Source organism: Onychostruthus taczanowskii, unplaced genomic scaffold, assembly GCF_017590055.1.
Source record: "Onychostruthus taczanowskii isolate IOZ18803 unplaced genomic scaffold, ASM1759005v1 scaffold66, whole genome shotgun sequence".
Lineage (NCBI taxonomy): Eukaryota > Metazoa > Chordata > Aves > Passeriformes > Passeridae > Onychostruthus > Onychostruthus taczanowskii.
The window spans coordinates 1,673,100-1,695,884 of NW_024504344.1; the positions used below are offsets into that span (position 1 = coordinate 1,673,100).

The 22,785-nt window shown below is 41.6% G+C and overlaps 1 protein-coding gene across 1 annotated transcript in view; it reads right to left on the reverse strand.

Annotated features, from left to right (window-relative positions):
* Positions 1-22,785, reverse strand: part of COL22A1 (collagen type XXII alpha 1 chain) — a 228,447-nt gene that overhangs the window by 38,510 nt on the left and 167,152 nt on the right. Inside the window, exons 33-43 of the mRNA XM_041420805.1 lie at positions 22,302-22,334; positions 18,740-18,793; positions 18,234-18,287; positions 17,000-17,053; positions 14,915-14,968; positions 13,340-13,393; positions 11,587-11,691; positions 11,091-11,135; positions 8,786-8,863; positions 5,960-5,995; positions 5,006-5,059 (exon numbers count right to left, since the gene is read on the reverse strand). Coding sequence (XP_041276739.1) covers positions 5,006-5,059; positions 5,960-5,995; positions 8,786-8,863; positions 11,091-11,135; positions 11,587-11,691; positions 13,340-13,393; positions 14,915-14,968; positions 17,000-17,053; positions 18,234-18,287; positions 18,740-18,793; positions 22,302-22,334 — 621 coding nt within the window. The remainder of the gene's footprint in view (positions 1-5,005; positions 5,060-5,959; positions 5,996-8,785; positions 8,864-11,090; positions 11,136-11,586; positions 11,692-13,339; positions 13,394-14,914; positions 14,969-16,999; positions 17,054-18,233; positions 18,288-18,739; positions 18,794-22,301; positions 22,335-22,785) is intronic.

A 22,785-nucleotide genomic window follows, 5' to 3' on the forward strand; every position in this document is an offset into this window, starting at 1 on the left:
CTTGAACTCCGTCTGTCTTGGTGCTGTGACCACTTGCCTGGGGATCCTGTTCCAGTGTCTGGCCACTATCTGGATGAAGAACTTTTTCCTAATATCAAATCTAAACCTCCCCTAATGCAGCTTCACATTGCCCAGAGCAGAATGAAAATGCTAGAATGAAGACATGGAATTTAAAACTGCATCTGACAAGCTAATAGGGGAGGGAACTGGAAAAGAGAAAGCCAGAAAATTCAGAAAAAAGGAAATGAGTCTGACCAAAAAACTGCATGGCACAGAAAATAAATGCTGCTAACACGATGAGGGAAAATGCACAGACCCAAATAACAACCAGTGTTGGAAAACTCATAAAGTTTGAACACTTTCAGGAGATTGCAGCCAAGAGTGGCTGGCACAAAGCAGCAATGAGTGGTACAACACACCAGTACCGGGAAAAGATGTCAGCCATGAGGAGTTGTGATGTACAGTATCCAGAGCATCAGTCTGAAAAATCTGACACACAGAAATGGTCTTTAAATAGGAACTGATTGAAACTGTGCTGCTGATAATGCTAAAAAACAATATTTAGCTTAGTTGGTTGGCAAATTGTGCTAATTATGCAAAAGTTGTGGGTTTGATCCCCTCATGGCCCATTCACTTCAGACTTGGACTTGATGAGCCTTGTGGGTCTCTTCCAATACAGAATATTCTGATTCTGTAACTAAAAAGAAATTAAATGCTGGTGCAGTTAAGAGGCAAAATCCTATGATGGGGAAAATGATGTTCAGGTAAGTGGTGCATGTGAAAATACTCAAAGAAAGTCTGTAAGGAAACATAAGTGTCTAGGGGAAGTGTGTAAGTCACACAGGCATATGGTGGAATTGTTCTATTACAAGACTAAAAATTAAACTTGAAATGCAGTATCTTAAATCAGTTCTATGTCATAGCAATAAAGAGACAATAGGTGGGTTAATAAGTGTACCCTGGTTTGGGGTGTAAGTACCCTAAAACTAACACAAAGGCTCCTTGGAACTGTCCTTCTAACTGGATGGGAAAATCAACCTCAGAACAGCAAACTCTGCTTTTCAAATCCATTGGCAGTAATTTATGCATCCACAAAGGTTTTGCAATTATGAAAGAAAACACAAGGGGAAGATGAACTTCTCAGTAATGCTGGAACTTAGTTACCATAAAAAATTAACCTAATTAAAATGTGATTAATTCAGTGTTTATGTTAATTCAAATTATCATAATCAAAATACAGAAAGATCTTATTAAACAGGTGTCCTCACTGTTAATAGGAGGATAAGAGAATATCTCATTCAGATTGTTTCCTAATCTAAGGACACTAAATAAGTGTGTTGAACAGAAACATTTTATCTCCCAGCAGACAGGCAGGGGAGAACAGATGATTCCCAAAACATGAAGTGTAAGGTGGCTGGCCAGAGAGTGTCTGCTCCTTTAGGGGTATCTGTCAAGGACCTTTTTGAATTTGACAAAGGAAGGGAATGAAAAAGTCATAAATTAGAATGCCAAGGACACAAACCTGACCAACAAAAAAGGATGGCAGTGATGGGAAGCAAACCTGGACATTCACACTGATTGATCAAGGCATGTAGAAATATGAGGAGGCTTATTGCAGCAAGGTTACCTCATCCAGGACCTTGTCAGCTGGGAAATTAAGGGAAAAGGAGGAAATCAGGACCCAAATTTTCCAAGACACACAGACCTAAGAAGAAGCAGATCTTGTCACTGCCAGTAACTGATGGGATATCAAAAACCAGACTGCACTTCCTGGGAGAGCAATCTGCACCTTGCAAGAGATCAGATTGTAAACTGGGGGACCATGAACTGGGAGGGCTGAGGGACTGATAGAGCTGGGGAGATGCACGAGGGGCTGTGCAGGGGAATTCAGCATAACAAACAAACAGGGGGTACACACAAAAGGGTATAAAAGGGTATAAACCAGAGCTGGCTGAGAATTTGTTTGGCTGAGCCCTGCATCTGCCCACCGTGGCTTGTCCTGTCATTTTACATCTTCTAATAAACTTTTTCAAAGAATCATGGGATGGTTTGGAAGGGACCTGAAATCCCATCTCATTCCAATCCCTGCCATGGACAGGACACTTTGCACTGGACCAGGTGGCTCCAAGCTCCATCCAACGTGGCCTTGAGCACTTGCAGGGATGGGGCAGTCACAGCTTCTCCGGGTATTCTGCTCCAGTGCTTCACTACATGCACAGTTAAGAATTTCTTCCATATCTCTAATTTAACCAGGAGGGACCTGCTCTGCAGCAGCTGGAGGAGACAGCACTGCATATAACATCACTGAACATGTAGAAATACTTTTTTATAATTCTCAGACTAGGAGATTGGCCAACTTTTCCGACAGAAGGTACTTAAGGCTATACTATTTTAATGCTTGATACAGGAATACTGCCAGATTAAAATGTGACTTGGATTTTTTTTTTTCCAAAAGCAAGAGAAAGTAATTTTTTTAAGTGACTGAGGTCCTTAAAGTAGGCACAATAGTAGTTTTGTTACGGAAAAAATTAGTCATATTATTAGGGGAAAATGGCCTAAAAAAGCACACTTTTCAGGCTTTAAGGATTGAAGCTTTGGTTAATCAGAAAAAAAATGCAAGTTTAAAGACAAGAAAATTATATATATGGAAGAAGACAACATGTCCCAGCTTTGTCACAGAAAAAATATAATTCATAGGGATTTATGAACATAATGAACTCTAGAGGACAAACAAATAGCAAGGCTTTTTCTAGGAGGAACAGAACAAGGCCAAAGCAGCACAATTGTACTGCAAACCTAGGCAGTATTTTCAAAACCTAAATTTGAATTAAAAAAGACACTGTCCTGAGAACTCTTGACATTAGATTGAGTAGCCAACAGATATTTCAAAAGGTGACTTTGAAAATATCCCAAAAAAATATGGCACATGCTTTTAGGGAACCAGAAAAAATCTAGAAGGCAGTCATGTAAAAAAAACCAATTTATTCACCAGTGGGAGAGAATTCTGGCCAAAGCTATTGTAAAAATAGCATTGATTCTTTCATCTCCCCAAATGCAGTTGTAAATCTGATTTGCTGTATCAAAAAATGCAACTGATAGCAGGCATTTCCACAAGAATCTGATGAGTTTGCAACTGGAAAAAATATTTCAGAGAGTAACTTGGTGTATGTAAATGTGATTTAAAAGAATTTTTCAGTCTCAGAAAAAAAACATGGAATACATTTGCAAAGGCCACAGCAAAGTACAAGACACTGAGGCAAGACATTCAGGCAATTGATACTGCATGGCTTGGGAGCTGCATGGCAAATTCATATTAGCAATTCAAATTGGAGCTTTCCTATCCAATGATATCCTGTTTGAACACAGCAGAGTACAAAAATGGACATGTTTCAGAGGATACAGGAACACTGCATTGGCACACAAGAGTGCAGAAGCAGAATAAAAAGTTCCTTATGCTAGTTAAATAAAGATACAGATCAGGGAACTGCAAATGCATGATCTTGTCAAAATAGGTTATCCCTGCTGACACACCAAGAAATGTTGGAATGTGCCCTGTACCTCCAATTATACCTCCTGAAACACAAATAGAATGGTTTAACAAGTGATCAGACAATACAGAAAGGGTCTAAAAGACATACTGACTGCAATTAAGGCAGTGAGTGTAACAGAGAATGTGTTTTATAAGCAGCCTGAGGAATGTTTGTGTTTGGATTAATTTTCTGCAGAGAAAAGAAAAATATAAAGACCTCAGTGCTACATCTCCAAGAGCTGACCAGCCAATGCTGATCTGAGCAGAGCCAGAAAGAGACCCCAAAAAGCTGCCTCAGGCACTCTCTTCACACACTACAACTCTAATAAACCCATCTATCCTATCTCCTGTTCAAAACATCTTAATTAAAAATTTCAAACATCTGAAGCAAGGTGATGAGATCTAGGGACAGGCACCAGGACACAATTATTCCCAAATCTCTGGCTGCCCAGGGACACAAGGGACCATTTCAGCTATCACGGGCTCTGGAAGAAAACCCTGGATCCAAACTTGTGCCATAGGCAGGGACACCTTCCACTATCCCGGGTTGCTCAGAGCCCCATCCAGCCTGGCCTTGGACACTTCCAGGGATGGGGCATCCACAAGCCCTCTGGGAATAAGTAGGTGGGAAGAAAACAGGAGCTTTCTACAGGAAACTACCCCCTTTAGGCCACCTAATGGATTCAGTAAAGCCACACTAGGGTTGAAAAGTGCTTGCTGTGGAGTTGGTGAGAGCTGGTACCCATTTCAGACATGACAGCATCACAGAGCAGCACTGAGAAGGAGAGTTCCAGGAGGTCACTTCCCCCTCCCCGTAGTGTTCCCTTAAACCCAAAGATCAAGCCCTTCCAAACCTTCAGAGGCTCCTTCAGAGGACTGGTTTCCACATCACAGAGGAAAAAAAATTCTCCTCTTTCTGATGCAGCACTGAAGTGGAACCAGGCAGAGAGAGGGGCCAGCTTTCCAGCTGGGAGTCTGCCACGTTCCTCTCTGTTCCTCAGTTCCATGACTCACCACTGTGATAGTGGGAGGACAATGCACCAAGAGGTTAAAACGTCCTCAAACATGCACAATAGCAGCAGCAAAATGAACTCACAGAGAACTTAACAGCTGTGGCCCTGTTTTAACAGAAAGGGTACTTATCTCAGTGGATTCTAAGAAGTTCCTAGACAGCCTAACCACCATCCTTTTCCAGTGTGGGATCTTTCCCCAGTGTATGCTGCCAAAGCCCTCCTCCAGTGTCATCTTAAAATGGTTCAGTGATGAACCCCACCTTCCTTGAAGCAATCCTCCTTATTCCAGCTATTTTCCCCTTTGACATCCTAATTTGTAAGAGCTCTGCTTCTGCAAAGCATCTCCTTTGGACAACCCTAATAACACTCAGATACTGCAGTTGTTTATCAGCACAAAATTTTAAGGAAATTAGACGCAAGCACTGACCAATTTCTTGAGCACTTAGACTTTTATTTTACTTACATCCTGGCCAGGAGGCCCCTGTGGTCCAGGGATCCCAGGCACACCACGAGGACCCTGAGAGGGAGAGAACAGACAAACCCAGTAATGTGAGCAGTATTCATAAGGTGCTTCTTAGCTGAAGAGAGGAAATCCTTAACCTGAAAGTTATTAGTGGAAAAATTAACCAGAACCTACACAACTATGAGAGAGTTTAAGCAAAAATATAATTACAGCTCACACTGCACTATCCTGGTATCAGTCATTCCTGTGCCTCAAGGGACTTCATGTGCATCACTGAAGTCAAGCTTCCCATACATTGATTAGAGAGGTAATAATGACCTTTTACAGGAGGTGGGGTTTTGAACAGGAATATGAGTGAGCACAGGACAGTGGAGGAGAAAGAAGGTCCATCTCCTCAGTTCCAGGCTATCACACTGCTAGGACTGGCTGTTGTGCTGGAAATTCAGGACAGTGTCTACTGAGACCATGGTACACAGTTGTTTGTTCCACACCAACGGACTGCATCCTTGAAAAACTCAATACTGAGGGACTAAAGTGTGTTTGGTGAATACTGAAATCTGTAAGATTTAAGTAAGAAAAATGTTCTAAAATGGTTTCTTTTAAACCTTTGAGGCTTTGGCTATATGAAATATGCCTTGAATTATATGCTTAAAAATAATTTTTTGAAATAAAGGTGAAGCAAGTCACTTATTATTTCTGTTGTAGGACTATTGTCACATAAGGAAAAGTTTCCACCAGGCCAAGGCTCTTGATCAACTCCTTCTCACAGCTCAATATAGCAGACAAGTACCTGGTAATACACAGAAGTTTTGGTGGATCAGCCACCCTGTGACCATTCCTCGAGCAAAACCACAGAAATTACATCTGCCCTCATGAAATGACTGGTAAAAACATAATTAATGTGGTTGTCCCCTCCCCAAAGAATTTGGGTATAGCTAGAAAGACATACTGTACCAGTGACCCTTTGTCTCCCGGGGGTCCTGCAGGGCCCTACAAACAGAAAAGACACAGCAATAAAACCACTTAAAATTCTCATTTAGCAGGGTGGGTCCTGCATTAAGGCATTATTCTCTGCACTGGACTGTGTGCTGCACTCATGAGTGTGGATGTGTGTGCACTCTGTCCATGAATAACCCATGCTCCTGGCTGGGTCTGGAGACACAGAACCACAGCATCCACACATCCCTTGGGCTGGGACAGGACAACTCCCCAAGCTTCTGAAGACCACTACATTCAGCTACTTCTTACACAAGGAAAAACATCCCACAGGACTTCTGTGCTCCTTAATGTAAGTCAAAGCAGGGGAGGCAGTGGGCTTGTGCATGCTGTTTGTTTGGGGATGCAACTTAAAATGTGCAGCTGAGTAGAGCACTGGCAGGCACCCACTGGCAGGCACCCACTTCTATAGGAACACCACAGAAGTGATGCAGTACCATATCCATCATGGGTGACTCAATCTGGTATTCCAAACACACCCAAAACAAGGCTTGAATAAATTGGCTACCACTATAACTCCTCTCTCCTTCTGCTTTCTGTTTCAGGCACAGCAACTCATTAATCCTCACAATGTCTCCATGAAAGAAGACACCTTAGTGCATGTTAAAGAAATGGCTTAATGCATAATTTAATTAATACCCACAAGGCTAGGCAGGGCAAAATTGAAACCTTTCTACTTATACTGTGCATCCATGCATTAGGCAGCTTCAGCATAAACATGTGAATTCACCCAATTGTCCAAGCTGTCCCCTACTCTGTTGGAAATAGCACACTCTGCTAATGTTCAAGTTTATGGCTCAGTGTTATGTAAATTGTAACTCAATACTTCAGCAGATATGGTAAAAAAAAAAATCCACATCTATATATACTTTTTCTGCAGGGAGCAAAGCCTGAGAGAGGTTAAGGGCACAGGAGGAAACAGGGTGAGGATTTCAATTAAAAAGAGTTGTTGGCTCTCAGCTCTGAAGCTGAAGTATTATAAACACAATTTTGTCACATTGCTAAAAAGAGTAGAGGCTGACGTTTTAATTCAGCATGTAATATGCACTGAAGCAACTCCACTGATTTTATTCTGGTTTTCTTTACTGTAGGATTCAGTCTTTGTGACAGTCTGCTAGATTCAAGGTTATACAGAGTTGTTTTTTTTTCCAATTCCAGTATTTGCACTGGAGCTGATGCTATGATAAATCTACAGTGGAAAAAACCCATCATAATAGGAGTTTGGTTGTTGTTTTGTTGAGTTTTTTCTTTCTTTTTCTAAAGAAGCATTTAGTAAAGCAAATTAAATAAATAAAACATATCATTTGAGAACAGTGTGGTGTGTAGGTGGCTACACATCCTGACAGTGGGCAAATAATGAAGACACCGAAAAAACCAATCTTGTGGTGTGAGACAAGAGATGTCTGCATTTGGAGTCAAGTCCTTAGTCATTTGTGTTTATGGAGATGAGGATGCTAAATCCCCAATGAAGAACAACTTTGTCATCCTGTGTACATCAGGATGCAGACATGAACTCATTGAGCCCTGGACTGAATCTAAAAATCTGTAATTAAAGACTATTCACTAGCTTGTGATTTTCAAACAAGCCAGATATTTATTAATTTAATTTTAATTTAATTAATGGCTGAACATTGAGAAATACAAGAACACCACTGTTCCTTAGATAGAATCATAGATAAATCTATAGATCCTTAGATAAAACAAAGGACACCCAGGAAACCTGCAGTCATTGGTAATTCTGTGAGTACCATAAAAGCCATGATACAATCACAGTGTGAAACAAGACCAACCCAGTCTGTTCTAACTCAGATAGAATTCAGCATGGTAAAAGCAAATATTAAGTGGACAGAAGTCAGAAAGTCAGATTTTTCAACTCATTACCCAGCAATATGACTTATCATTTCAAGGCAACTTCCTGTACTAATTGGGACATTTATATCTAGATAAACAGAGCACTGATAACCAAACATTGAATGATTGATCCAGGATCATGGCATGCATGAGGTATTGCAAAAGAATGCAAGGGCTCAGATGTCCTCATGCAATTACAGCCAGGATTTTGCTTCCTCCTAAACATATTTCACTAGCAAATTCAGTGCATAGCTGGAGGTCTCTGAGCAGGACTACTGCCAGAGCACTGCCAAATCCCCCTCATTTCTAGAGGAGTTATACAAGATAAGCACGGGAGTGACCAAAGCCCAGCAACACAAAAATTCAAATTTTCTGAGCAGACTCCTGTATACACCATGTGACCAACTGATAGCCAGGGGTGCAGAGCTGGATGAGGTCAAACCTCCCAAATATTTGGGGAAAATTATGGGGAGAAGGCCCCTCTTGGAACACAGCAGTTTAATCAATCTGATTTTATATTTTGCTATTGGGGTGTCTCTATCTCACTGATGTGGACATGTGTGCCACACTCATCCCTTCCAACAGGGTCATACAACAGCAAGGTTGTGTCTGTCCAGGAGACCAGAGCTGCTGCCTTGGCACAGATCTCCTCTCACATCCACAGCCAGTGCACCAGGGTGACACACAAAATTCAGGAGTGACAGTCCTGACAAAATTCAGCAGTGACACCAATCAATCCTATGGCACTTTTAGCCCTCATAGCAGACATGAGACATGTGAGCTACAAATGGCAGCCTCTGGACTCTTCTGGAATCTGCACCTCCAGAAGGCAAAGCATCCCGCAGGCTCTCAGCACAGCTAAGCACAGGCAGTGCAGGTGGCAATGCCTGATTTTCCACCTCGTTACAGGCTGCAGCAGGACCTGCTACTTACAGGGGGTCCAGCCAGGCCGACTCCTGGCACTCCTCTGTCTCCTGGCTGTCCAGGGAGGCCAGGAGCTCCCCTCTCACCCTGAAATGAAGGAAAGAGTTAAAAGTTTTGTGCACTGATGAGAAAATGTACTGAAATGCAAGCAGGTGGTGCAACAGAATGTCACATGAATACATCTGATCCTGATCCTGCCCACAGAGGGACAGATTCTGCTTGTGGCAGCATGGGGACATGGCACAGTTACTGTCTCATCATGCCATTAAAGTGTCCCTTTCCACCACAGGGACCCCAGCTCACCTCTGCAGGCTCAGAGTGTGCCACGTCACATCACAGAACTGAGAGCAAACACAAGCTTTGCACTTGCATTCAGTTATTTTAGTGCACTGCACCAAATTTCCAGCATTTCACAGAATCACCAAGATTCTGGAAGAGACCTTCAAGATCAGCTAGTCCAACCACCATCCCAGCAGCATCTTAATCACCCCAAACCATACCCCCAAGAGCCAATTCCAGAACACTTCCAGAACCAGTGACTTCACCAGGGTTGCAGGCACTTTCCTGGGCCTAGGGAAGCACATAAAAACTTTTCTCTCTCTGTGCTAGAAGGCTAAGGCACAAAAATTGCTGAACATAGATCATTTATCTGGGGAAGACAGGATTAGTGAAGTTTTACTGTATCTTAATATTCTCCTGTCCTTTACCAACATAGGCCTACTCACAGAAATTATTTTGGTAAAATATAAGTCAACACTTCTACCACTCTCTCTCAAGCACTGTACTAGAAAAGGAGAACCTTCCCTTCTAAAAAACAGATTTCCAAAGTAAAACCTGAACAGCACAGAAAACAGCTTGACATTGTTCAATGCACACTGCAGACAGAGGGCTAAGAAAGAATTCAGCTGTAAGACTTTAATTTAACATCTGTTTTCTAGTTATGGGGAGAAATCAATAAGAATTTTATGGATTGCATTGCAGTTGGGAGATTTGGTCTCCCATTGGCAGTAGATTTATAACAACCAATCTTATTTATGCTATTTATTATGACATTATTTCTAGCTATATAGAAGCAGGATAGAAAAATTGTTACCTGTGGATTCTGCCCACTCAAAATGAAATCTGCAATATCTCCTATTTTTCCCCTTTCTTGCTTTCTTCTTAAGCTAATCTTTTACTACAAAGAAATAATACTGCAAGGCCAGTGAGGAAAAATGCGTTCTGATTAGTTCAAACACTCCACACATCCCTTATCAGTTATTTTATTCAGAAAGATAATTTCAATACAAAAATTTCAATAGTATTTTCTCACATACAATTAAGACTTTTATCTTCTGTTGCTATTGAATAGAATACTTAATGAGATTTCTTTTAGTGATTTTTTTCTGACTTTTATATTAATTCTCAGTCTATTAGTGTGTGTCTGTGTGGGTGTAGGTCTGTGTTCTCAACTGTCAAAGGTATATAGAAAAGACTACAATGCATTTGTACAAAATGCATCAAAACTAGAGAAAATCATAGCAGTTTGGTTATTTCAAAAATATGGGACATAGATGGATCAGGTCTCATACCCCTATAATCCTGCTTCTATCATTTACAGAATCTGTTTCAACATCTGATTCTTCTTCCAGTCCACATCAGAAAATGGTCATTTTGAAGAGGACAACTTCTGAAATGTCTGATAAATGTTCAAGCACAATCCAGATCCTCCCAAAATCAAAGATTTCTGCTGTTTTATTCCTTTCTCTCTTTTCTGTGTGCTTATAAGGGACTAAACATTACTTTCAGCAGAAGTTAGCGTCATCAACCTCTTCAACTAGCTAGTCTTTGCCTCAATAAAGGAGGGGAAACCAGGACTGCCTGGTTCTACTGGAAAATAATGAATGCCCTCTTTGAAGAGAGATAAAGGGAATTTGGGCTAGGGAAAAGTTCTCTTTGAGGGCTGACAGGTGGTCCTGAGAGCAGATCACCCCTGAGCCATGCAGTGTCTCCCTGGTTGTGTGGATTAAAGGGTCCCAGTCACAGTTTCCCTGAAAAAGTGTGCACTGAGACCTCCATCTGTGCTGAATTCTTACAATGGTAGAAGATATTATAAATGTGGAAAGTGAACACAGCTAATTCATAGCTGAGTATTTACATCCACAGAGACGCTGAAATAACAAAGAAAAGGAACCTCCTAGAAGGCTAGAAGTGCATTTTTGATTCAGAGCTTTGCAAACTATTTTCCAGTGGAAAACAGACCATGTTTGCACCGTGTTCTTTTCTCCAGTTCAAGTGATTAAGATGAGCAGTCCACAGTGAAGTCCATCCTCACCTTATGTCCAAAAGGTCCTGGCAAGCCTGGTGGTCCTCTTTCCCCCTAAAGTGCCAAAAGCAAACCAAGAAAACAGTCACCACCCAGCCAAACAAGAGCCTGGACTTTGCCACAGTCAAGGCAGCAATTTCACCACTGCCCTCCTGAGCTCACACTGTTCTGGCAATATTTTACTGACAACATGTAACCAAATTAAACAGTCTTCTAACTGGGCAAGAATTAAAAGCTTTTAGGGAACTTCCATCAAGCTAATGATTTTTGTGCTAGTCACAATGGCAATGGTTACTCCTAGTGGAGGTCTCTGTTTTCAATGTAAATTTCAGAAATACATCTTCAGTACTCTCTCACTTTTTTTTTTATGCACAGGTGAGATCTGGAGCATTTTCCACAGGCAGGCCTTCCATGGATTCAGGTAAATGCATGCTCTCCTGCAGGAGCCATGTTTGCCTGTCTCATATTGAACCATTCAAACACAAAGCATGCCAGCAGTACTTACCCTTTCTCCATCTTTACCCTTCCCAGGCAAACCTGGCTCTCCAGCACGCCCTGGCTCACCAGGTGGCCCAGGTAAACCCACTTTTCCTTCTTTTCCAGGATCACCCTGTAGAAGAGAAGCCACCAGAACTCACTAATTAAAATACTATAATTACCATCTCAGGTCTTTCATTGGAACTGAAAGACATGGATATTTTCCTAGCTGTCTCATCTGGATTTCTTTTGGTATCATAGGAAAACCTCTTTAAAGGGAATTTTTTTCCTTCAGTAATCTCAAGGCACATGTAATTTCCAATAAGTAAAGTAAAAGAAAACTTCAAAATGTTTTGGGAAGCAGTTATATGTGGCGGTGTGCTCTCTCCATGGAGCACACCCCAACCTGAACTCATCAAAGTTGTGCTGTGACACTGAGAAGTGTTGGAATGTGCCCTGATCCCAACCTGATCTTTGCTTCCCATAACCCTGCCCAAGTGTCACCCAGCAGCAGCAGCAGCAGCAGTACTGGATGCTACTGGTTGTGATGGCTGCTCCTGACTCACAGTGAGTTCAGGGGAGGCATAACAACCCTACAGGTGAGGGCTGGCTTGGGCAATGTGCTTGCCTAACCACAGCGCTGGTCAACGTCTTCACAAATTTGGGAGAAACTAACATTTGTAGCCAGCCTGAAAACATGAACCAACCATCTTACCCCAAGAACAGTGCACAGCCCAGGGCCTGCAGTGAGCTGCATGCCCAGATCTCTCCTAGAGCACAGATGCCTCTCAAGGTAACCCCTCAGATTATCACCTTATCACATCATATACTCAGCAAACAAAATGGGGATAAATGCATTTGAAACTTTGAAATCTTAGCTAAGTGATATAAAGGATGGGTTGCACACATATAATGCCATAGACAAAATATTGATCAAGTTTGGGATTAACTTTGGATGCAACCACACTTAAATTCCTCTCTGAGAAGGAGCTTAGAACACAAAGGGATCCTTTCTGAAGCTCATGACTCAATGGAAGGGTCTCCCTGACAGTTTTGTCTCTCCCTCTCCACAATGCAGTAAATAATCAAGTGTATCTTGCATTGAATCTTGTTAAAGCACCGTGGCATTTACCATTGAACTTTGTTAACTTGGTGTCTTAGATCAATAAAATATACTGTTCTTTCTTGTGAGTGAAGTGCATCACTCTTTCTGCAACACTGAATGAGAGAGCCCTTGGTCCTCACATGACCCTAAGGCAGAGCTCAGTAATTTAGAAGAAGATTTTACTGAAGGAACTGGGATTCATTCCCTTTTAAGCACCAAATACATGGATATAGGGGGTCATGTTTCTGATTAATCATTCCTACTCCAGAAAACAAAGATCATGACTTCAGCATGCTGGGCACTCTGGGTGCATGACCAAACCCCCTGAATTCAGAAAGCTCATGAAAGGGGACAGAAAACCAGTTTTTCTTCCAGCTTTGGATTTAAAGTGATGAATAGGAGTTTCTTAAAACACCAAATGCCTGCTCTTGTTAGGTAATGAGGACAGCAGAAGACCAGAACTGTGTACCAGTGACTTCACTATATCCAGTCATATCTCAGTGGTTTATTAGGCAAATTATAAAGCAGCAACTGGGTGAAAACCTTACAGCATGTAAAACAGAGGAGTTCAGACAAGATGAACTCATGAACCCATGTGTCTTAACCATCCATGCTGTCACTATTACCTAAAATGTTCAAGAAAATAAAGAAAAAAGCCCATCAAGAACGAACTCACCTTTTCCCCCTTCTCTCCCGCCTTTCCTGGGAATCCAGGGCTTCCAGGCACACCCTGGAGAGAAAAGAACTTTAAATCTTAGAAGTTTCCTGTACGCAGTATTGGATTTTAAACAAAGGAGCAGAGCTATGGGTTCAGTATACTTTATCTCAAGCATCAGTATCAGCTCTACATTTCCCAGTATAGAAAATCTGCAACCCAGAAAATACCACAGAAGGTGTGTAACAGGTCCTTAAAGGAGGAATTTCTTTTTCAATATAAAAAACAGCTGAACAGAAAAAACAGAAACTGAGCTAGTACCAGATTTGCGCATTCTATCAGTCACTACTTCTTTCATTTTGTGAAATTCTCAGCAGTTTCTAATATGCTACCAACAACCCCCAATCACCACCTCTGTATCAGAGAAGCCAAAAGCCTCCCAACACTGGGAAATGTAGCTGTGTTCATTTCTTCCTCTACTTCAGTTTTCAATCCTTTTAACATCTTGGCAGATCTCAAAGGACTCTGTGTCAAAATATAGATGATTTAGAGCTCTAAATTAAGTACTGTAACTTCCTAACCCACCAAAACATATTTTAGAATGGTACTCCATTTTAAGATGTGAAATCATGTCTTGGCACCATTAAGATTGGATTGACCTCAGAATGGATGTGATAATTATTTTCCTTTCTGCACCAGTAAAAATTATTTCCAATTATATTGGCTTTTATAGGTAATATATTGGTATTACTGGTATAGAAGTTTGCTTAATGGAATATGAAATTGAAAAGTTCTTAATTTTCAATATCACCTTTCACTTTTAAATTAAATCACTACATTAATACAATTAAATCAAATGTATCTTAACAATTAGTTGAAGGGCAATTTAAGTTTTCTTGGATTGCCCAGGTAATAAACTCTGGTTCTAATAGTGCTATGTTCTAAACCCCAGTGCCTGAATACATCATATCCTGAGGTCTAAATGCTGTTTTTCACCTACTCCAGTCTAAGCCAAATGAAACCCCAGGAACTAGAAAGAAAATTACCCTAGTGGAGCTGGGAGTAGAGTTAATCCAAAGATTTTTTTAGCAAATATGAAAAATTTTATCATGCACAAATTAATAGTGGTCATGAACGCCCAGGTAAGGGGACACTGCATTGATTTCAAAGTCTTCAGGCTCAAATGCCTACATGCTTCCATAATAAAAGTGGGCGTTTACTAGGTTATTTTTATATCAGGAAGTCTTGTTTACAAAAGGAGAGGAAAATGAAAAAAGGCAAAGTAAACAAAACCAAAGACACAATAAACATTGAATTTTTTCTCTTGAAGAGTTGGCAGCAAAAATTGCTTTTAACAATTTGGTGAGGAATGAAGCACCTCTCTTCCTCCTCTTGATAAAATGAATATGAGAAGATACTTAATGGATACACCATTCCCAGGTGCCCCCAGATCTTTCAATTCAGCCATAAGAAACAAATTTAATGAAACACAGCCTTCTTAACTTCATAGTAATCCCCATGGAAGGGAAAACTAAACACATTAAATAAAGAAATTAGGGCACAGATGGGAAAACAAATATACTGGTGCATACTTACCACATTTCCTGGCAAGCCCCTTGGACCTGGGGGCCCTGCTGGTCCACTCAAACCCTGTTTTAAGAAAAATGAAGTGTGTGTGTGTGTGTGCATATCACAACTTGTATCACCATAGGAACAAGATGTTCCAAGTGAGATTGGCTTTCATGTCAGACAAGGTGTTGTACATCAAGAAGGCAAAAAATAGCACATTTGTTTGCAACTTTTTAGTGTAAAGAGTAATGAAACAATACAAAATGGATGAAGGCTCTCTTTGGGAACTTAAAGCTACCTTCTATCAAAAGAAATCCTAAATCTAGCTCAGATACAGGAAGTAAAGTCTGGGCCAGAAACATCAGAAGAACAGAGTAAAGAATGTTGATTTATCATAAAAGAAAGTAGGTCAACAAAATATGCTTTGTTGACAATTCTACCTTTCTCTGCTGTGGGGAACAAAATCTGAAAACATTCTTTTGCACTGAACAGGTAAAATAGCCTCAACCATTCAGAGGCTATAGTATAGTTTTAAATTGCAGGTCTTTATCCATTTGCAATTCAAAGCCTTGTAGCAAGAGAAAGCCCATGGGTGTCCCCAAAATTTCAAGGGATACATTAGAGGACATATATTTGGGGATTTACATCCCCATAGAGATGTATGTTTGGGGTTATCAGGCTGTATTCAAAGGATTCATAGAATCATAGATTTGGGTTGGAAGGGACTTAAACTTCATCTGGTTCCAAGCCCTCTGTCACAAACAGGGACACCTTCCAGTAGACAGCTGGTGCTGGGCAACCTGTGCCAGTGCTACATCCCCTTCAAAGGAAATAATTTCCTCCTAATACTAATCTGAACCTACTCTCAGTCTGAAGCCATCCCTCCTTGTCCTATCACCCCATGCCCTTGCAGAATGTCCCTCTCCAGCTCTGTTATGTTTCCTCTTTAGGCACTGAAAGGGGCTCTAAGGTCTCCTTGGAGCCTTCTCTTCTCCAGGCAGAACAATCCCAATCCTCTCAGCCTTTGCTCATAGCAGAGGTTTTTAAAGGTTTCCTAATTTCTGTGTTATTTACAGTCACTGGTCTATGAGCCAACAGAAACATGGAGCAGCAGTAGTCTGTGAAAGGATGGCCAGAAAAGAGAAGGTGCCTGCAAATACCTGCATTTCCATATCATTAACATCCTCTCAGCCACAAGGTTATACAAAGCAATAAAACCATGGAATGGGTTTTTGTGGAATAGTTTTTACCATCATTTTTTTTCCCCTTCTCTCCAAAATACTAAAGGGTCCTTCAACCAAGAGTGAAAGACTCCTGAAAATATGCAGTTCAGGGTTTAGGGTGAAAGCATTCCTTAGAGACAACAGCACAAGCCCAAGAAAGAAAACCATGAACACAAAGGTGGAAGAAGAAATTTTAGTGGTCTAGGATGCATGATTTAGATTTCCTATTCCTTCCTTCTCCTAATCAGTCATCCCCTCTCTCAATCATGATTTCAAACAGTTCTTCAGTGTTTCTTCCTTCTTGGCTTGCAAAGAAAGTCTGAAGCCTTTTATTCAGCTGCAAAGGTCTCATATGATTTCACAATAATGGAACTGGACTGGAATCCTTTACTGTTTCTAAGCACACAGACAGACAAGAACAGCACTCTGTACAACAAATGCCTCAAAAAGGGGTGTGGGATCAGTCTTCTGAATGAGCCAATATTTAAAAAAAAATAAAAAATAGCAGAATTGACAGTGAAGCCTAAAAGCACCCATGATCAAGACCACATCCTGCTGCTGCTGAGCAGTGAGCTCCCTCCCCCAGCTGGCTGCCTGAGCTGGGCTGACATTGCAGTGCAGTCACACTCTCTCAGAAAAGGGTGTTTTGTTAGGCAGGGAGAGATTTGAGCAGGAAAAGATGCACAACCTTGAGCTGGGCTGAATGGGGCATTGATCTGTTTGGTGCAGATGGTCCTGTTTGCCCACAAACAGCCTCTTCCAGCTGTGGATGAGGATGTGCTCTGTGATCAAGCAGCCTGGGACTGCAAATCCACAAGATATTGATGCCAGTGTCCCTTCAGGTGTGTTACTGCCAGGGGAAAATGCTGAAAGGGAAGCAGTTACTCACAGTCTCTCCAGGGGCTCCAGCCTCTCCTCGGGCTCCTTTCTCCCCCTTTGCACCCTGTGCAGAAAGGAGAGATACCAGCTGATTAGACATGGAAGACCTCCTCCAGAAAAAAAGCCTTCAAGATGCCTGAATGTGTACTAGGAATTGCTTTTGTTAACCAATTCACAGAGGAGTTAATGGCTGAGGAAAGGGCTCCCAGTTCTCTACACAGCAAGAAAAGGAACTATAAAAATAAAACCCTGAGACTTCACAAGAGTTACTAATCAGCTCACATACTGCTTTTCAGCACAGGATGCTGAAACTTGCAGGTATTCATATGGGTGAATCTTTTTCCTACCCTCAGGCCTACCAACTACTTAATTTCCTGCTGAACTTTGATGGTCTCCCTTCACAGAAGACTCACCTACAGTTCTGAAATATAAACATCAGTCATCTAGAAATGATAATAATAGATCCCCATGCTGAGGGTTTGTCTTAATCATACATATCAGAGAGCCCTTTCTGAAGAATTTTTGCAGGACAAAGTCTACTAACTGTACTGTCCCACATTTAGCAGATGTTAGTTAAAAGTTGCATGGCATTACTGTGTATTTTCTTGGGTTTTTGGAGGTTTGGTTTTGTTTGGTTTGGGTTATTTTTTTTTTGAATGTTCAGACTGCTATTAAGACATGCTCAGACACCTGTTTAACGTATTGATGCCCAAGTATTGATGATTATATAGGTTGAGCACAGCATATATGATGGCAGAGTGAACACCTACCCATGTTGAATGGAAACACCTCAGTGCTGATTGGAAATAGTTTTGTGTGACACAATAAATCTTCTGAAGATGGCTGACACCATAGAACGAGCCATTGCTCATTCCAGGTCAGATGAGCTAGGGATGAATCTGACTGCTCTGCAATGTTTTGGAAATGTGATTTATCTGCAAGACCTGTGCTTTGGCAGCAGATGCCCTCTTAAAGGATCATGAAGCTCAAGGAAGCCTCTCAGACAATACTGACCATGCTACAGAGATAATATATTTCTGAGCTGATTTTCCTCCTATTGTCCTGCAGTCCAACAGAAGTAAAAACCTCTACAGAACTCCCTGAACCTATGACAGTAGGTTCAAAAAAATACGAAGAAAGAAATGGGCTGCTGGTGTGTACAGGAAGGATTATTTACAGTGATAAAGACCTTGAGGGCACTCCACTCTACTCATGTCAAAGATTTTCTTCAAGGTCCCTCTTACCTGTACTCCTGCAGGTCCTGCAGGTCCTTGCTCACCTGGGACCCCAGGTAATCCCTGCAAAACAGAGGGAGAGATAAAGGAGCTCTTTCCACTGAGGTAAGTATGATTTTTACAGAGGCTGTCACTGCACAGGGCTCTGTCTTTTCTGGGAGCTCCATCCAGAACAAGAGAGTCCAGAATACAAATACAGTACCCAAATGCACAATTTAGCTGGGCCCCATCACTTCAAAATCCCTTAATAAATCCTGCACATAAATTACTGCCAGCCAAGCCCTGCCTAGCAAATCCCATAGTCCTCTTTACAGCTACTAAGGCCCAGAGCTATAGATTAGGTGCTTAAACTCCAGTAGTCATGTAGCTTCCTCTACAGGCAGCACAAAGATAAGCACCACTGTGGCTATTTCTGATGAGAGAAGCATCCCAGCTACAGAAGGAGCATGTCCCACCCTCTCCCTCCAAAACTGACCACTCCCATATCCCCTCTGGATGTACTTGGCCATACTTACAGGTTCTCCAGTCATCCCTCGATCTCCTTTGTCCCCTTTTGGTCCAGGTTCACCCTGATACAAAACAGTAAGACAAAGAGAGAAATAAAAGCTGTTTCCAGGGCTGGAACTCACACTAGTCCTGTTTAGTAAGTGGGCTCTCTCAATCAGTTACCCACTTCTGACACAAAATAGCTTCTTCAAAGCAGCTTGATGTCAATGAGTCAAAACTGAATGCTACACTAAGATATGGAGATCACTGTCTAGACTTCTTGGGCTGTTCTGATACTAACTGAAAAAATACTCAACTTAAAAGGAGAACATTTTGCCCTCATGCAGAAGAGTAGCTAAGAATATACCCAAAATCAAAAAATTAATCTCTGACGTTTTGAAAGGCCACATGATGTGAACAGCAAAAGCACCGGTGCCACTGCAGCACTGCCTCTCAGTAGGACCACAATTTTGAAAGGCCACATGATGTGAACAACAGCAAAAGCACCGGTGCCACTGCACTGCCTCTCAGTAGGACCACAGCCCTAATGTCATCCTACAGTGATCCCAGATGAAGACAGTTCCCTATTCCATCTACAAAAGAGAAGTGTCCAGTGATCATCTGGAGCATTTCCAGATGTGGGCACTACACAGCAATTCCTGGTCTCTAGCTCTATTAACATCTCCATACATCCATGCAGCTTCCTCTCCCTCCTGCAATGCCAGTACATTTTTTCATGCACCACCACCACTGCCTAATAAGATTAATTTATTCCTGGTCTTCCTCCTTACAGTAAATGGAATATGCATTCAGACAGAAGTTCATCAGCTTTGTCCTGTGGTCTAGAGCAATAATCAATAAATCCATATGTCTGCTTTTTTATAAATTGAAAAGGAAAGCACACAATTATGGAACTAGCTGGAATAAACCAGGCATTACATGAATACTCACTTTTGTATATTGTTATGAATGTATGTATTCAGGCAACAGCAATCATTACTTATTCATTATTTATCATACCAAGTGTTTCAATTATGCAATCAAGGAAGAGTAAGAACATCAGTGATTTAAGCTACACACACAAGCAAGGAATAGTGATCAGCCAAAATGCAGAGCCAGACAAATCATCTTGAATTTTATTTATGTCTGCTATTTGCCAATCATTTCTGCAACACCTGGGAATTCACAGTCCATTTTCAAATGATTCTCTAACAGACAAAATAAGTGTAGCTGCATAAATATTACTTATGCTTGTATTAATTATGCATTATGAATAAATATTATAATCTGTGGTAAATAATGGGAGGAATTTTACTTTACAAACAGCATCCCATTAGATCGACTTTTAACCAGGCAGTCCCTGATGCCATCTAGTGTCCTTCAGAAAAACATCAGGATCACCTAAAGCAGCTCAAGCAAAGGAGCTAAAGCTGCAAACCTCTATGTTTGTGCCTGGAAGTTGTTTTGTGTAATGAAATTTCAAATTCTGAAACTCTTTTGAGAGAGCAGAATGACAAAGCACAGACATAGGTCAGTATATTTGTAGGCAGGGATGCTGCTACGGAGTGGGAAAAAGGATGTACATTACCAGGGAAAACAAAACTGCAAAGCGAGGAAGTAATGCAAGAGGTCAATGGGGAAAGGTTTTAAGATTTTCCGTTTTTCCACTTTTTCCTTGATACTTGACTTGCACAGCAGTGCAAAATCTAACAGCCACAGTCATGGGCAGAGGAAGAATTTCTTCATAGATTAATACAATGGTTTGGGGAGAAAGAGACCTTAAAATCATCTAATTCCAACCCCTCTGCCACTGGAAAGGATGCCACCCACTAGACAAGGCTGCTCCAAGCCCCATCCAACCTGGCCTTGAACATTTCCAGGCATGGAGCACCCACAGCTTCTCTGGACAACCTGTGCCAGTGTCTCAGCACTCTCACAGTAAACAACTACTTCCAGTTATCTAATCTAAACCTGCCCTCTGACAGCTTAAATCCTCTGATCATCTTTGCGGCCTCCTCTGGATTTGCTCCAAGAGAACCAGTATGTCCTTGTTTTGGGGGCTTCAGAGCTGGATGCAACACTCCAGGAGGGGTCTCACCAGAGCAGAGGGGTAGAATCACCTCCCTCGACCTGCTGGTCATTGCTGCAGCCCAGGACACAACTGGCTTTTGTTAACACAACCCACCAGCAAATCTGCCTGTGAATCCTTTCCAGTTTGCCAAATCCATGGCTCTGCCAAGGCTGTTAACACTGCCTGCTAGTGCTGCCCACTGGCAGCTGCTCTTAATCCACTGCCACCCACTTCTTACCTACACTTCAGTGCACAGAAAAGACAGAGTGACAGCTGACAGCTGCCACCAGCCTGGCCCAGAAGAGGACTTACAGCTCCCATGACCTGTTCTCAGCAGTGTCCTTCTGTAGTCTCAATTATGCCCCAGTAATTCCTGTGCTTAAAGGAAAGCAAGTGCAGTGGGAGATCAGCTCTGCCTGGCCACAGTGGGAGACAGAAGGCAAAGAGAGGAGCCACCTCTTTTTTTACTGCTTTTGCCTCTTTCCAGCCATTATACCTGACCACCACTGTGGTTCTCTCACCCCATCTCCAAGAACATTTAATGATCCTGACTAGCCTAAATATATAGGAAATAGCTCCCTGGTACAATACAACACAGACTCAATGGGAAGCAATGGCAAGGACTGGTTTTTGGAGAGCACATGACACCTGTCAACACCCTGCTGGTCCTGCCACCTCTGTAACATTACCCATGACACTCTCCTAAGGTTCATCATCTCTTTCTGACACTTTAATGTGTACACCTGTACATCCAACTGTTCTTACCTTCTCCTCCCTCACAGTGCAGAGCTGTGATGTGGCAGGTGTCACCACAGTCATCTTGCACATGGAGAAATCCCAGCAAATGGAACAGCTGACACACTTCAACCCTTTTATTTCTTACTGTCTTGCAGCTCATTTACCAAAGCAATGTACTCAAAGCAAAAGGAAAAACTCTCTGTGACTGTAGCACTACAAAGACCACAGAAGATGTCATTGTTCTGCATACTTCCTTAGAGTGCATATATATATAAATATATAAGTATAACCTTTGAGCAAAGGGGAAGAGCAAGCCAAAGAAATCTTGTCTCCTTCTCCAGTACTATTTCACATCCTTATTTCCTTCCTCAGCCTCTGAAGAACCTGGCATGTATGTTCTCTTTCTAATGGCACTCCTTACAGCCTAACTCAGCCATCCATGAAACCTGATCCGTAACAAACTTATTCACAGATCACGTTGTGCTATTTATTTCCCTCTAGGTGCTACAAATGGGAACAAAATCTTCATTTTACACTCGGTTTCAGAGGCTGGGATAGCACACAGCTCTGTCCCAGCCACAGCTGGCTTGACTGCTGATCTTACCAGCACAGCTTTGGACTTCTCATCATAGCTGGTTACAGTGATGAGGATGTCCAGAACTAGACTCAAGCTGGGTTCTTTACTGAAAGCATTTAAATAACACAGAAAATGCTAAGGGGTGTGTCTATCAGATAGAATAGGGGATAAGACAGAGGCCATATTTATTAGAGATGTTACTTACAGGAATCCTGGGGTGTGGGGTGAAGAAGGCTGTCTGGAACAGAAACCAGAGTGTTAAAAACAGGATAGCCTATTTTCCTTAAAATGCAATAGTTTACATACACCCCTGTCATTACAGATTGCACATTCCATACATTCCATAAGTAGGTTTATAAAAGAGTAACCCATTGTAACATCTGGGTGTTTGGAAAGTAGCCCACAAATATCTTACATCTCCCAGAACATTTGAAATATGAACACAAACTCAAGACTATCCTGTGTGCCCTACCATGATGAAAAAACAATCAATCTTTAAACTTTATAGCAATTTTACTGCTAGTAATCTCCAGCTCATTTTTCCACTTGGAGCCATCTTCTGTATTATTAAATTTCCTGATACCATGAATAAGCTTGGAGTGTTCTCCCTCTGCTTTGTACCATGTACATGAAATCTCAATGGGAATACATAGTCACTCTGAAGGAATAGCCACAAAAAGAAATTATAA